This window comes from Morone saxatilis, unplaced genomic scaffold (genome assembly GCF_004916995.1).
Source record: "Morone saxatilis isolate NCDOM2014 unplaced genomic scaffold, NCSU_SB_2.0 Contig9, whole genome shotgun sequence".
Lineage (NCBI taxonomy): Eukaryota > Metazoa > Chordata > Actinopteri > Moronidae > Morone > Morone saxatilis.
Window position 1 is genome coordinate 23,070,750 of NW_023340268.1, and position 12,716 is coordinate 23,083,465.

Here is a 12,716-nt window from a genome sequence, read left to right on the forward strand (position 1 = left end):
ACCATCTCTCATTATAACTGTTGATAAAGCGGTTTTCCCATCAGTTCATAAAAGAAGTCGTAATGGATTTCAGAGCTAAAAAGACAAAACAAATGTCCTTCTGGTGGAGGATTTTCCCCAAACTGGCAACCCAAAAGATGTTCTTATTAATGCCATATAAATAAACGATTTATTAACCCTTAATAAAACCATAACGTACAAACCCTGTAATATTATTTGCCTGACCATATAACACTTGTCTATTTTAGCAAGAATCAAAAATTTGGCTTATTTATACAGAAGCATATTGAATTATGAGATAATAAGTCATCCATTCAGATAAACAGAGCAGACTTTTTATAATTAAAAATGATATCAGAATGATGAGATAAGTCATTCATTTTATAGATTCTATTCTGTATTCCTTAATTGTATATTTAATTACATTGTGTGTATCACAATGATTACTTTGATTTTAAAAGGTGCTATATAAATAAATTTGTTGTTGTTATTATTATTATTATTATTATTATTTATGATAATAATTAATCATTAAAAATCTGGAACCAGAAAACGTACAAGTTTAATTGGAAAACAAAAGCAAACGAATAAATTAAAACATGCATAATCTGCATTTGATATTATTTTATTGTTATTGTGTTTCATGATTGAATGTTTTGCTTTCCATTCTTCTTTAACTTCCCTTGTAAAGCACTGTTAAAAATGCCTCACAAATTAAGATCAGTGTGTGTGTGTGTGCGTGTGTGTGACTCTGCTGTGGGCGGTTAGGAAAGTTGCTGTTCCAGGAAGCAGGGAGCTGCAGTAAAAGGACTGATTGAGAAGTGGATTGGTGGTCAGGAGGCCCTGGCTGGGCTCAGGCTGAACAAAGGTGTCATTGATGGTAGCAGCTCACAGTGAGCTCCCTGCTGCAGGACACAGGAGACTGTTGAGATGCTTGAAGATAAAGCTCAGGCAGAATACACACACTTCTCGTCCGTTAACGCTCAGAGATCAACTGAAGCTGCTTTATTTTACAGGCTACTCAAGGTTCTGTGTCTTTTAATGTCAATGTGCTTGGATTTCACACATTTTTTAAAAATGATTTTGTATGGTTATTTAGGCTCTGCCGCTTTTTGAGCCCACGACTGTTACGATGTCAAACACCATTCATTGTTAATCTTCATGACTGCATCAACGTGTTGACTTTGTAGAAAAAACTCATTCAGTTTCACCTTTGTGCCTGGAGCCAATCACATAAAGACCAATCATCATCCGGCAAATGATCGCGCTCAATTCCATGCTGACCTGTCCTTGGATCCAAGCCAAACATCCCATCTCACCGATACCACAGATCGACCCGTGTACGCATAACATGAATAAACAATTAATTATCCACCACAGTGCCCCAACTGCATTACATTATTGATACAATAGAATGAAAACCTAGTTATGGACATGCAAACAGAATTATGTAAAACTATGTCTCCTTCAACCCGGATACGAGCCACGTTCTTGAACTGAATGCCAAATCCCTTTAACATTTCATGTAATTTAAGAGTGCACTGCTTATTTGTCAACGCACATTCATGTTTGATTACATGTTATATAGGTAATAACACACTACAGTATTCTGATACGTTCGGCAAATAGAACTTAATACTAAAGCAACATTTCAGGCACGTTTAAATCTTTATTCGATTATGAATAAAGAGTTCCTATTCTTCCTCTCCCTCCCGCACTGATACATTTTTAAGGAATAAAAACAGGATCAACAACGGTTAAAGGTGATATTAAATAGACTAGACGCAGCTGGGTAAATTGTGACGTATGCCGATTTTAAGGCTTTAGTGTATCACAACGTAATATGCTTACAGTGATGATCTTACACCATGGAATGTTTGAGAATACACACGCAAACCTTAAATCACCAATTTTCTTACGGGAGTTTGGTTTGCTGACGAAAACGTTTTGGCAGTTTGAGTCACGTGGCATTCCTCCGGCGTGCGCGCGGTGGGCGGGGCCGCGGGGGAACAGGTGTTTAAATACGGGACAGGTGAGAGTGGAGGTATAGCAGATCCTGGAACGGCAGTCCACTCACGTTCTTACCTGACCGACCAGTCCTGAACAGGTAAGACACCGACAGGGCTGCATTTGAACTGTAGGGGAATGTCTTTCACTTCAGTACGCAAATGCTGCATTACTACAGTGGAGTCATTTAGTGCCAGGGCTGGAAAAACTACTCAGTTAATCAGCTTAGAGTTCAGTATAGTAATATAATGGTTTAAATGTACTCAAGAGAAAAAAAAGACAAAAGAAAAGAAAAGTTAAAAATTTAAAGAAACTTTATGTTAGTTTTCATTTGCAAGAAACAATGATGGAAAGACTAATAATTATATAACTTATAGATAACAAAAGACACACTAGGAAATCAAAGTAAATGCAACATGTCTTCATTCAGCAGCTGCTGATGCTGCACTGTTTGAAGAAGTCTGCACTCAGTAGTGTAGTGCAGGGTGTATGCAGGTATACAGAGAATAGCCTTATTTTTCAGTCAGCATTCGTTATACCCACTTCTAAATCCCCTTTGTGTGCCTCCTTCAGCAGGCTTCTGTGAGCTTAACTTTTTCTCTTAGGATGGTAAAGGCATGACATATTTGTCAAAGTTTGAGTGGAGTGGATGGAGTATTGAATGACGAGTACTTCACTCAAAATGTATAATTTTATGTAGTTGTATCACGCTGTAGGTCAGTATTAGTATTAGCATTTCTGTGGTTGATGTACTTTATAATGACCTTTACTGCCTGAAGTCGAGCAGCAGAAGTTAAGAGACAATGTGCAAATACTACTGGACCATTGTAGGTGAACTGTATATGTAAGAGTAGTCTTACATGTCACATTTTATAACACAGCATCCTTCGCTGGACAGGCATCTTAAAAATAAATTGGGGCATAAATTAAGAGAATGTAGCCATTCGCCAGGCACAGCTACACCACTACTGTACTTCAGTTTAGTCCCCTCTTTTAGGCTATACTGATTGGAGTCTTTACTGCAGATGATTTCTGTTCTGTTACAAATTTATTTAACCTTTATGATTTTTGAAACATAAAACACACAAACAAAAAAGTATGTGATTCTAATTCTATACTATAATGTTGTAAAAACGTAAATGACCTGTAGGCATAAATGCAAATCCTGGCTGAAAGCAATGTGGTTAAGGACCACATAAGCATATCGTCACCTGTGTTGCATGTTATACTATTCTCTCTTTTCACTTTTGTTCTATTCTTTGAACACACAGTTTGTAGTTTTGTGATTTGTTATCCCTGCCTTTGTCCGCAGTAAGCCTGTAAAGATGATCAAAGCAGCATTATCGGTACTCTTGGTCCTGGTGGCCGTGTCCTCCTCCTTCGGGAAATACACCCCCAAGACCGGCAAAAGGGTCCCTCAGACTCTGGCCAGAGGTCTGTGAGCATCATCTGCACGTCTAAGGCTGATAAGACTTTTGTATAGCGCAAATGAGCAAATGAACGAGCCTGTCATAGATCTTTAATGGTGTCCATGTCTGTCCAGGTTGGGGTGATCAGCTGATCTGGGCTCAGACATACGAAGAGGCTCTCTACTGGTCCAGGTCAAGGTAGGAAATAGTTTTGACTCACACTGATGTCAAAATGTTGGTTTAACTCTGATGCCATTCACTGAAGGTGATTTGTGTTTTAGAAACAAGCCTCTGATGGTCATCTTTCACCTTGAGGACTGCCCACACAGCCAGGGTGAGTCTGACTATTTGACTTATTAACTTTACTCATGCACTCATGTTGTGTTGAATTAGGAGCCAAACCTGTTTGAAGAGCCAGCAATCATTTGTTTGCTCATGTGTGACGTCACACATCCTGGACTGAATTATTTTTCCCACAGCACTGAAGAAGGTTTTTTCTGAAGACAACAAGATTCAGAAAACTCTTGATGAGGATTTCATTGTCCTCAATCTGGTGGTAAGTTACATAAACTTTCAGAAAAAAAACTAACTAATAGATATCACCACAAAACCTCCCCAGTTGATGGGGAGGTGATATTTTTCAATTATTTTCTTATTTTCTGATATGTTCGAATATGCAGATTATGCATTATGTATTTAAAAATGCACATATACATTTACACTTGCATACACTTCCTGAACAAAAATCTGATAAACCAGGTTTAAAATTCTTGTTCTCAGAGGTTTTTACAGAGGGAATCTCTCTTTTAATCAGAAAACACTGTCAACAGCCATACTTTTTTTTTGTTGCCATATTTTAGGAATAAAATCTGATCACTACTGCTACTGAAGTGAAGATTCCTGGCTCAGAGTTTGAGAGAAACACATTTTGAGAAAACAGCCTTTAAAGTTATTGTAAAAGGTCACTACAGGTGAATAGGTTTAAAATTTTAACTCATCGATATTCCCCAGTTGATTACTCCCATTAATTATGTTTTGTTATTTTCTTAATATATATGGAAGTGAGGTATTATCCAAAGCAAACTTTAGGAGAAATCTACAGATGCAAATAGACAAAGTGTAGTAAAATAAACACCTAAATGTGTATTTTAGGCGTTTTTTTTTCATTAGTCTGAAAGAAGACAACTTTTTTCAAAATCGTGTTTGCCTGTAATAAGCTAAATGTAGAGAATGAGCTTTCAGGACCTTTAAAAACACCTATGCTCTACGATGTTATGGTCACACTTTGATATGTTCAATGGTTGAGTGTTATTTTATTTCTCATCGACAGTATGAAACCACAGACAAACATCTCTCTCCTGATGGGCAGTACGTTCCCAGGATCATATTTGTCGGTAAGAGCTACACCTTTTCCTGTAAACCTGTAAACACCCCTTTCATGGATTAGGTTATGTACCTTTAATGTAACATTTGTTTCCTGTTATAACAACCAGGCCTACTATATCACTGCTTTCAGACATTGTTGTCAAATGTGAAAATTTTACCTGTTGATGTGTGAGTGGATGAAGTTTGTTAAGACATCTTTCATACCAATGAATATCAGTGTAGTTACTCTGTCAACACTACTACTACTATTTCATTGTGTTATCTTAAAGTTTCAGTAGCTCAATTTTATAAAAATAACTTTTCGTCATGTTTGCTGAAACTTTCACTATATCCTGACATGAGACGGATAAACTGTGAGAAAACTACACATCATGTGCCCTATAAGGAAGTTAACTTGTGGACAAATCCGTGACGAGATACTAACAATTCAAGTTTGGTGAAAGTACAGTAGCAGTAGCTGCCTGTTCCACCGGAATTACCTGAAAATGTTTGGAGATTTTCCTCACTACCAATAATGTCTCCACAGACCCCTCAATGACGGTGAGGGCCGACGTCAATGGTCGCTACTCCAACCGCATGTATGCCTATGAACCCAGTGACATAAACCTCTGTAAGTATTGCAACACACAACACAGATCTCTCCTTTGTCAGCTTGTATCTCTGAAACACAGACTGATTAAATGTTTCCTGCCTCTCTCTTCTTCAGTGTTGAACAACATGGCCAAGGCCAAGAAGCTCCTGAAGTCTGAGCTGTGAGGGTGAGACATTCGGTCCACTCCAGAGTTTATTGTTGCCACAGATGCCAGCAACATGCTGTCACTATAGTTTACACCTGGAAAACTAAGCACTGGAAAGTTTCTTCTCTTCACCTACATTTGAGATGTTTCCTTATTGAATTTCCTTTCTACCTTTGTTATTATTGCTGCACACCCAGAATGTCTTTTGAATAAATATGGAACTGTTCATACAAGATGGATAGTCTGCCTATTTGCCAACAGATTGTGGGGGAAGTATAAAACTTAGAAGAAGACATGAATAATAAATACACAAAAACAATCTTATTATTATTATTGAAACTGAAAGAACTACTGTTACTACTATTACTATTGTTAGTGCAACTACATATTTCTACTAACAAACATCAGACAGATAATCTGTGAAAAAATCAGGTTCCTGCTGGTGGTTTTAAAATCCTGATAATTGTTGGAACTTTTTATACAATTCTCTGTCTGTAATATGTATTAATTTTTTATTTTTAACAATCAAACATCATTAATAGGGTTCTTCTTGGACAAATTCTGTTTTCTTCTCCCTGATGTTTCGCCATTGTTCTATTAGCTATTTGGTTGTTGCAGGGTAAGGCTTTTTATCAGAGAGTGAAAAATAAAAATGTAATATAGTTTTCTTCACAGACATGAAAAAATGCTGAGATATATAGGTCTACTGTGTATGTTTTTACAATTTCTTACATTTCTTGAAATCATTTCTACCCACCATGAAGCTTTGGTGACCCCTAGTGGTCCCAACCCCCAGGTTGGGAACCACTGCTATAGAGGGTACCATTATAATAAAATACATATATAATTACAGTATATGTATAAAAGAAGTGTTAGAGAGTGCAGGGATCTGTTTCCTCAGGAAGAGCATATCAGATTCCTACATGTATGAGGTGGCCAGTCCTTTAGAAGGAGAGTTGAATGAACATACTTTTTAAACACAAAAAACTGTGACCATTCTAGAGCAGCTGGAAAGGAAGAAAATGTGAGAGCAATATAAGGCTGCCAGAATGCATTCTACAACTGGTTTGTCAAGGTTGTCAAAATAATGGCAGTTAGAGCAGGAACCAAAGCAATAAAGCTGTGAGCCGGAAAATGGAAACAATAAGCCGTAAGAGGCTGTAAAGCTGTGTGGGGCATTTACATACAACTGAATATATAATCCATGGTATTTAGAATAATTTAATAATAATTAATAATTAATAATTTAAGAATATTGATTATCATCACCTTAATATAAACATACTGATGAGTACAGCTTTAAAGATACAAACATCTTTCATTTTTCATTGGCCCAGGACTTCCTTGTGGTGCAGTGTGCTTACCACTTAAGCAGGGGAACACATGCAAATGAAAAGCAAATGTCAGAAACGTGACCAGGCACAAACTTTTCCTGAACACAGTTTGCTCAAACGCAGTGCATTCCGGGAATAGCAAGAACAATACCTTTCTTGTTTATCTGTTATGTGATCTGTTCAGTAAATGCTTGGCAGGAAGGACTTGTCACAGGTTATTATTTTAAGATAATGGTCAGGTTTATATGGATCAACACATCTTTAGCAGCTGTGTTAAAGCTGTGGTAGGTCATTTCTATAAATATCATTTATTGTCATTATTGCTGAAATGTTCATGAGACAGATAAACTGTGAAAAAATCTGGTTCCTCAGTGCTCCTAATGGCGTTTGAAAGAATCCACCAGGCCTGGACGAAACCAACCAATCAGAGCCAAGAAAATTGCTTTGGGTTGAAAGCAGAAGAAGATAGTTGATTGTTGAGTCTCATTCGTAGGGTCCCAAAGCATTTGAGTATTTGACACCCTGGGAATGAGATTGAACAATCGCCCATCTTTTTCGCCTCTGACTGATTGTTTTTATTCAGGCCTGGTGGATTCTTGCAGAGGAACCTGATTTTTTCACAGATTATCCGTCTCATGTTCTACTGTCAGGATATAGTGAAAGTTTCAACCAACATTACAAAAACGTATTTGTATAGAAAAATGATCTACTGTAACTTTAAGAATAATGGTTCAAGTTTAAATTATGCAACCAGCATATCTTTCAGAATGAAAATGAAGTTTGTGAGAATATTTTTATGAAATTTGTTTGGTCGATTGTTACGTGTGTGTGGTTGCGTGTGTGTTCTGTGTGTGTGTGTGTGATTAACATCCTGGATGGGTGGTCCACACTGCCAGAATGAAAGCCTTTTCCTTGTTGGCCGAGTTACCAAGGCTCAACTGAGCTAATTGTCCTGTGTAATGAGCCCACAAAGCAATGAGAGCATGGCACAAGTTGGTTGGTGCAGGACTTCACCTAAGCCTACTACAGAAAACTTGGGTCACCTAAATATTGCCTATGATTCAAAACTCAGATTATAATTGAAAAAATAACAAATACATGTATGAGCATTTCACGTAATTCATAAACTTGGAGGACAATTCCCAAACCATATAGGTGTTATTAAAAAGAAAATTACTCTTCAAAATCTTTCTTTTTGTTCTTCTGACAAGATATTGATAGAATACTGAATATCAGACAGATTGACTTGTATTAGAAACACAATGATCAATATTAACTTTGCTTGCTGCATATTGTTTTTTACTTGTTTTAGGAAAAACAAGACCTTCAGGTTTAAGTTTGCTTTTTACAAAGTACTGAGGTAACATTTTTGTTACTACACAGGTTAGTTGATTCATTTAGTAGACCTGTAACTATTATTATTTTAATAAATCAATTTTATGTTTCTCGAATAAGAAAAAAGTTATTAATGTGAATATTTTCTGGTTTATTAATCCAGTTTAAACTGAATATCTTCTATGTTATGTCACCTTGGGCTTTGGGTAACCAGTAGGATCATTTTCACAATTTTTTTATATTTCGATGGACCACACAACTGGATTGATTAATCAAGAAAATAATTGGACAGATTATTTGATAATGCAACATAATTTGCTGGTTGCAGTCTATTTCTTACACTTCATCTAAAATAATGATTTTAGGAGAAGAAACAAAAGGAACAAAAGCCCATTATTTTTCTTCAATATGTGTTTTATTGTCGTTTTTACATTACAAAGGTTCAGACGGGTGCTGTTGCAAGTTCTCATACAGGTAGCTCATTACAGTATAATTGCAGGAGGAGTCATGCAAAGCCCAAATTACACAGCAACAGCAAAGCAGCAAAAGATAAACCTAGTGGTAACAAACACAACATATTCTTCATATACAGCAAAAAAACTTCCAGGTTCACACAATATTCCCATTTTTTACATAGGTGAAAAATAATTAGTATTGATATGCAGAGCAGTGGATGACATAATGCGTTCATGGATTGATGTTTATAGAATAACACAAAACAAAAAGGGGGGGGAGGGGGGGGGGGGAACAGGTCAACATCAGCCAGGCTGAAATATACAGCAGACCGCTGTGAACCAATATTCCCTCTTCTTACACCACATGTGCGCAGTGTATAACTGCTCACCTTGTTCAGTATCAGACACTTTTCTTATGCAGAGCTGCCTTCACACTGGCGAGCAACATGTGTTGCTTCACACACTTCACTTGTGAAAACCAAACAGATATTATAACAGCATGGCTGCTGCAGTCATTGGACACACAGGTCAGTCTTGTATTTAACAGTTAAGCCCAGAGGAGGTCCACAGAGTGGGACCGATGAGGTGGAAAGTGGCGCTGTTCACAGGAAGCACTGGGGTTTGTCTGGGTCCTTCTGGTTCCTGTAGCATATATGTCAAGCCACACTCCAGATCTGACACAAAAGGACACAGTGTGAAGACACCCACAGTACACATGACTCAGCTCTGTGTTAAAGGATATCAAGAAAAAGAGCCCAGCTGTTTTAAGAAAAATATAATGAGCCTTTTCTAATAATTTCATTTATTTGTGTATTTGTGAGGGTTTTTAAAGATTTCTCTTCCAGCTAGGAACCAATGGGTTTGGGAGCCTGAGAAGAAAAGAGTCAGACAGTATTGAGAAGCACGGACTAAATGTTGTTTTTTTGTGTCTATTAATGGGATTTTTGAACAAACGAAAACATATAGAGGGGGGTTAGAGCACCGGATCTCTATGCTTTAAATACTGTAGTAACACAATAAACAATGATACTTATTAATGCTATCTGCTATTACTACTGACTGATACTATTCGCTACAGTTATTGCTACCAGTACTATTACTACTACTGATGCTACTAACCACTATTTATATTCTGCCCTCGCAGTTACGACGTCGCTTTGTACACTAGACAGATAAGTTTAACAGGCAGATGAGGACGGAAACCCAGAGTTGTTGAGGATTTGATGTTTTATCTTCCGTTCTCCTTTTCTTCCTCAGTTTCTATTTCTTAAGTTTCTCTCCATTAAGTCTTGTAAGAAGACAAAAGATTTGACCATGCTCTGTATGACAACAGTCTCGTGAACGATTTCTGCTCGAACCGGTCCGTCCCTTAAACAGTCCGACCTAGGAACCTATAATTTAAAGACCGTAAGGGCGGAACACTCCTCGCCTGGTATATTAACATACCACTATAAACAACTTAATTACTCAAAGATTACCCAAACTATTTGAGGAAACAAATATACAATCACCCTTTATGCACATTAGTGTTCCTTATCAGAATGTCTATCCCTTTATGAGTCCTTAGACATAAGAAAAACGAGCTCTGAGATGGGTCTGATGTAGGTTTTTGTTGTTCCTTGTCTCACAACTTTAACTTCAACCTTGCGGACTTTGTTGTCTTTGCTAGGCAATGTCTTTACCACGAGTCCTATTGGCCAGTCGTTCCGTTTAGCCTGGCTGTCTTTCATCAGAACTACATCATCCACTTGAATGCTTGGCTTGTCATCATTCCACTTGTGATGTTTCTGGAGAGTCACCAGATACTCCTGTCTCCATCGCTTCCAGAAGCTCTCTGCCAGACACTGTACTTGTTTCCACTGATTTTTGTGAAGATCCTTATGAACAAAGTCACCTGGGGGAGCAGTCACTGGAGTCGTCTTTTGAGTGAGAATCATTGCAGGTGTCAATATAGTAGGATTGTCAGGATCAGTTGACACTGGAGTCAACGGCCTGGCATTTAGAATGGCCATGACTTCTGCCATCAGTGTTGTCAACACCTCGTGTGTGAGGCGGTTGGTGTCAGACCGCAGCAACATCCCTTCTAGAATCCGACGTGCTACTCCTATCAGTCTCTCCCAACAACCTCCCATATGGGATGAATGGGGGGCGTTGAAAGTCCACGTGCAGCCCTGATTGTCAAGGTAACTTGTCAACTCTGGATCACCAGTGTTGATTTTTAACTCTTTGCACGCTCCAATAAAGTTTGTGCCTCTGTCAGAGCGAAGCTGTTTGGATGGTCCACGGATTGCAAAGAAACGTCGTAAAGCGTTTATAAAACTTGAAGTGGACATAGATTCTAACACTTCGATGTGTGTAGCTCTCGTGCTCATGCATGTGAATAACACTGCCCATCGCTTACTTTCAGCGCTGCCTCCACGAGTGCGGCGAGTGACAATGCTCCATGGCCCGAAGACGTCCAGTCCGACGTGGGTAAAAGGTGGTTCTGAGCTGAGTCTGTCAGCTGGTAATGGTGCCATTTTCTGCTCCATTACCCTCCCTCTCAGTTTTTTGCAGGTCACACAGTTGTAGATGACACTAGACACCAGCCGTTTGCCTCCCACTATCCACACTCCTGCTGACCGGACAGCACCTTCAGTAAAGTGACGGCCTTGATGGAAAACTTCCTCGTGGTAATGTCTCACTATAAGAGTTGCAATGTGGTGCGTTTTAGGCAGTATGACAGGATGTCTCTCATCTCTTGGTAAGTCAGCGTTGGTAAGGCGTCCTCCAATCCGAAGGAGTCCATCCTCGTCGATGAAAGGATTTAACTTTCTCAGCGGACTCTTTTTTGAGAGCTGAATCCCGTCTCTCAAGCAGTTTAACTCTTCTCCATAGGATTCTTGCTGAACACAACGAATGACGACTGCTTTAGCTTGCCATCGTGCATCGACAGCATCAACTTTGTGAGTCTTGGTAAATGTTCTTGTTACTTGAATAAGTTTTGTGATAGCTTGTAATAGTCTCTTCCAGCCAGAAAATCGTTCGAAGCGTGTTGAGCTGAACTGACCTTCTGCAGCTTTTGTGTAGTTGACAGCAACCTGAGGCCGGACTTCCACGTCAAGTTCTGGATTCACAAGATCAAAGCTGTTGCTTTCTGGAGGCTCACGGCTGCTTTTCAGGAATCCGGGACCCGAGAACCAGTTAGAGGCCCTGAGGATGTCTACAGACTTGGGTCTGGTGGCGTGATCCGCCGGATTCTGTTCGGTGGCAACATACTGCCACTGGTGTGGATGACTTGATTTCCTGATGCGATTGACTCGGTTGGCAACATACACGTGAAATCTTCTGGAGGTGTTGTGGATGTACCCGAGAACAATCCTGCTATCAGTGAAAAATCTCACAGCATGCATCTTAATGTCCATCTCACTGCAGATCATATCTGCCATCTCAACGGCCAGGACAGCGGCACACAACTCCAAACGTGGCACCGTATGGGCTGGATGCGGCGCCAACTTTGCTTTGCCCATAACGAATCCTACGTGGCACTGGTTTTCATCATTGGTGACACGCAGGTAGGCTACTGTGGCGATAGCCTGAGTGGAGGCATCAGAGAATAAACAGAGCTCTCGACTTTGAGATGAGGCAAGAGGGATAGGCACATACCTTCTTTTGATGTGTAGCTTTTCTAATTCCAGGAGAAACTGCTTTCCACAGCTTCCAGGACACTTCGCTTGTCTGATGGGAAAGGATCCAGTCCCAGTCATGAATCTTTGATGACAGTTCTTCTCGACCAGAGCTTTTCCTTGAACTGTGATGGGAGCCACAAAGCCCGAGGATCATAGAGAACCTCTTGTACTAGTTGATAAGATTGCCTCTTTTTGTGGAAACGGCTTCTCTTCGTGGTACACTTGTGAAACCGAAACCTGTCACTCTCAAGATTCCAAATCAGTCCAAGGCTACGCTGAAGCGGGAGAGGATCTGCTCCAAAGTCGAGGTCTTTTAAGTCTTTTGCAAGATCCTCTGGGGCAAATGCTGTCATGACCTTGCTGCTATTGGAAGCGATTTTGTGGA

At 39.3% G+C, this 12,716-nt stretch overlaps 2 protein-coding genes across 2 annotated transcripts; one reads left to right on the top strand and one right to left on the bottom strand.

Annotated features, from left to right (window-relative positions):
- The first annotated feature begins 2,049 nt into the window (after positions 1–2,049).
- On the top strand, positions 2,050–6,213 carry agr2 (anterior gradient 2). Its single transcript, XM_035681223.1, has 8 exons — positions 2,050–2,107; positions 3,320–3,441; positions 3,551–3,614; positions 3,698–3,750; positions 3,896–3,972; positions 4,747–4,810; positions 5,329–5,412; positions 5,509–6,213. The coding sequence occupies exons 2-8, from the start codon at positions 3,333–3,335 to the stop codon at positions 5,556–5,558; spliced, it is 501 nt and encodes a 166-aa protein (XP_035537116.1). The 5' UTR covers positions 2,050–2,107; positions 3,320–3,332; the 3' UTR covers positions 5,559–6,213.
- Positions 6,214–10,016: 3,803 nt separating this feature from the next.
- LOC118342476 lies at positions 10,017–12,409 on the bottom strand. The gene has a single exon (XM_035681029.1). The coding sequence runs from the start codon at positions 12,407–12,409 to the stop codon at positions 10,217–10,219; it is 2,193 nt and encodes a 730-aa protein (XP_035536922.1). The 3' UTR covers positions 10,017–10,216.
- Positions 12,410–12,716: the final 307 nt, after the last annotated feature.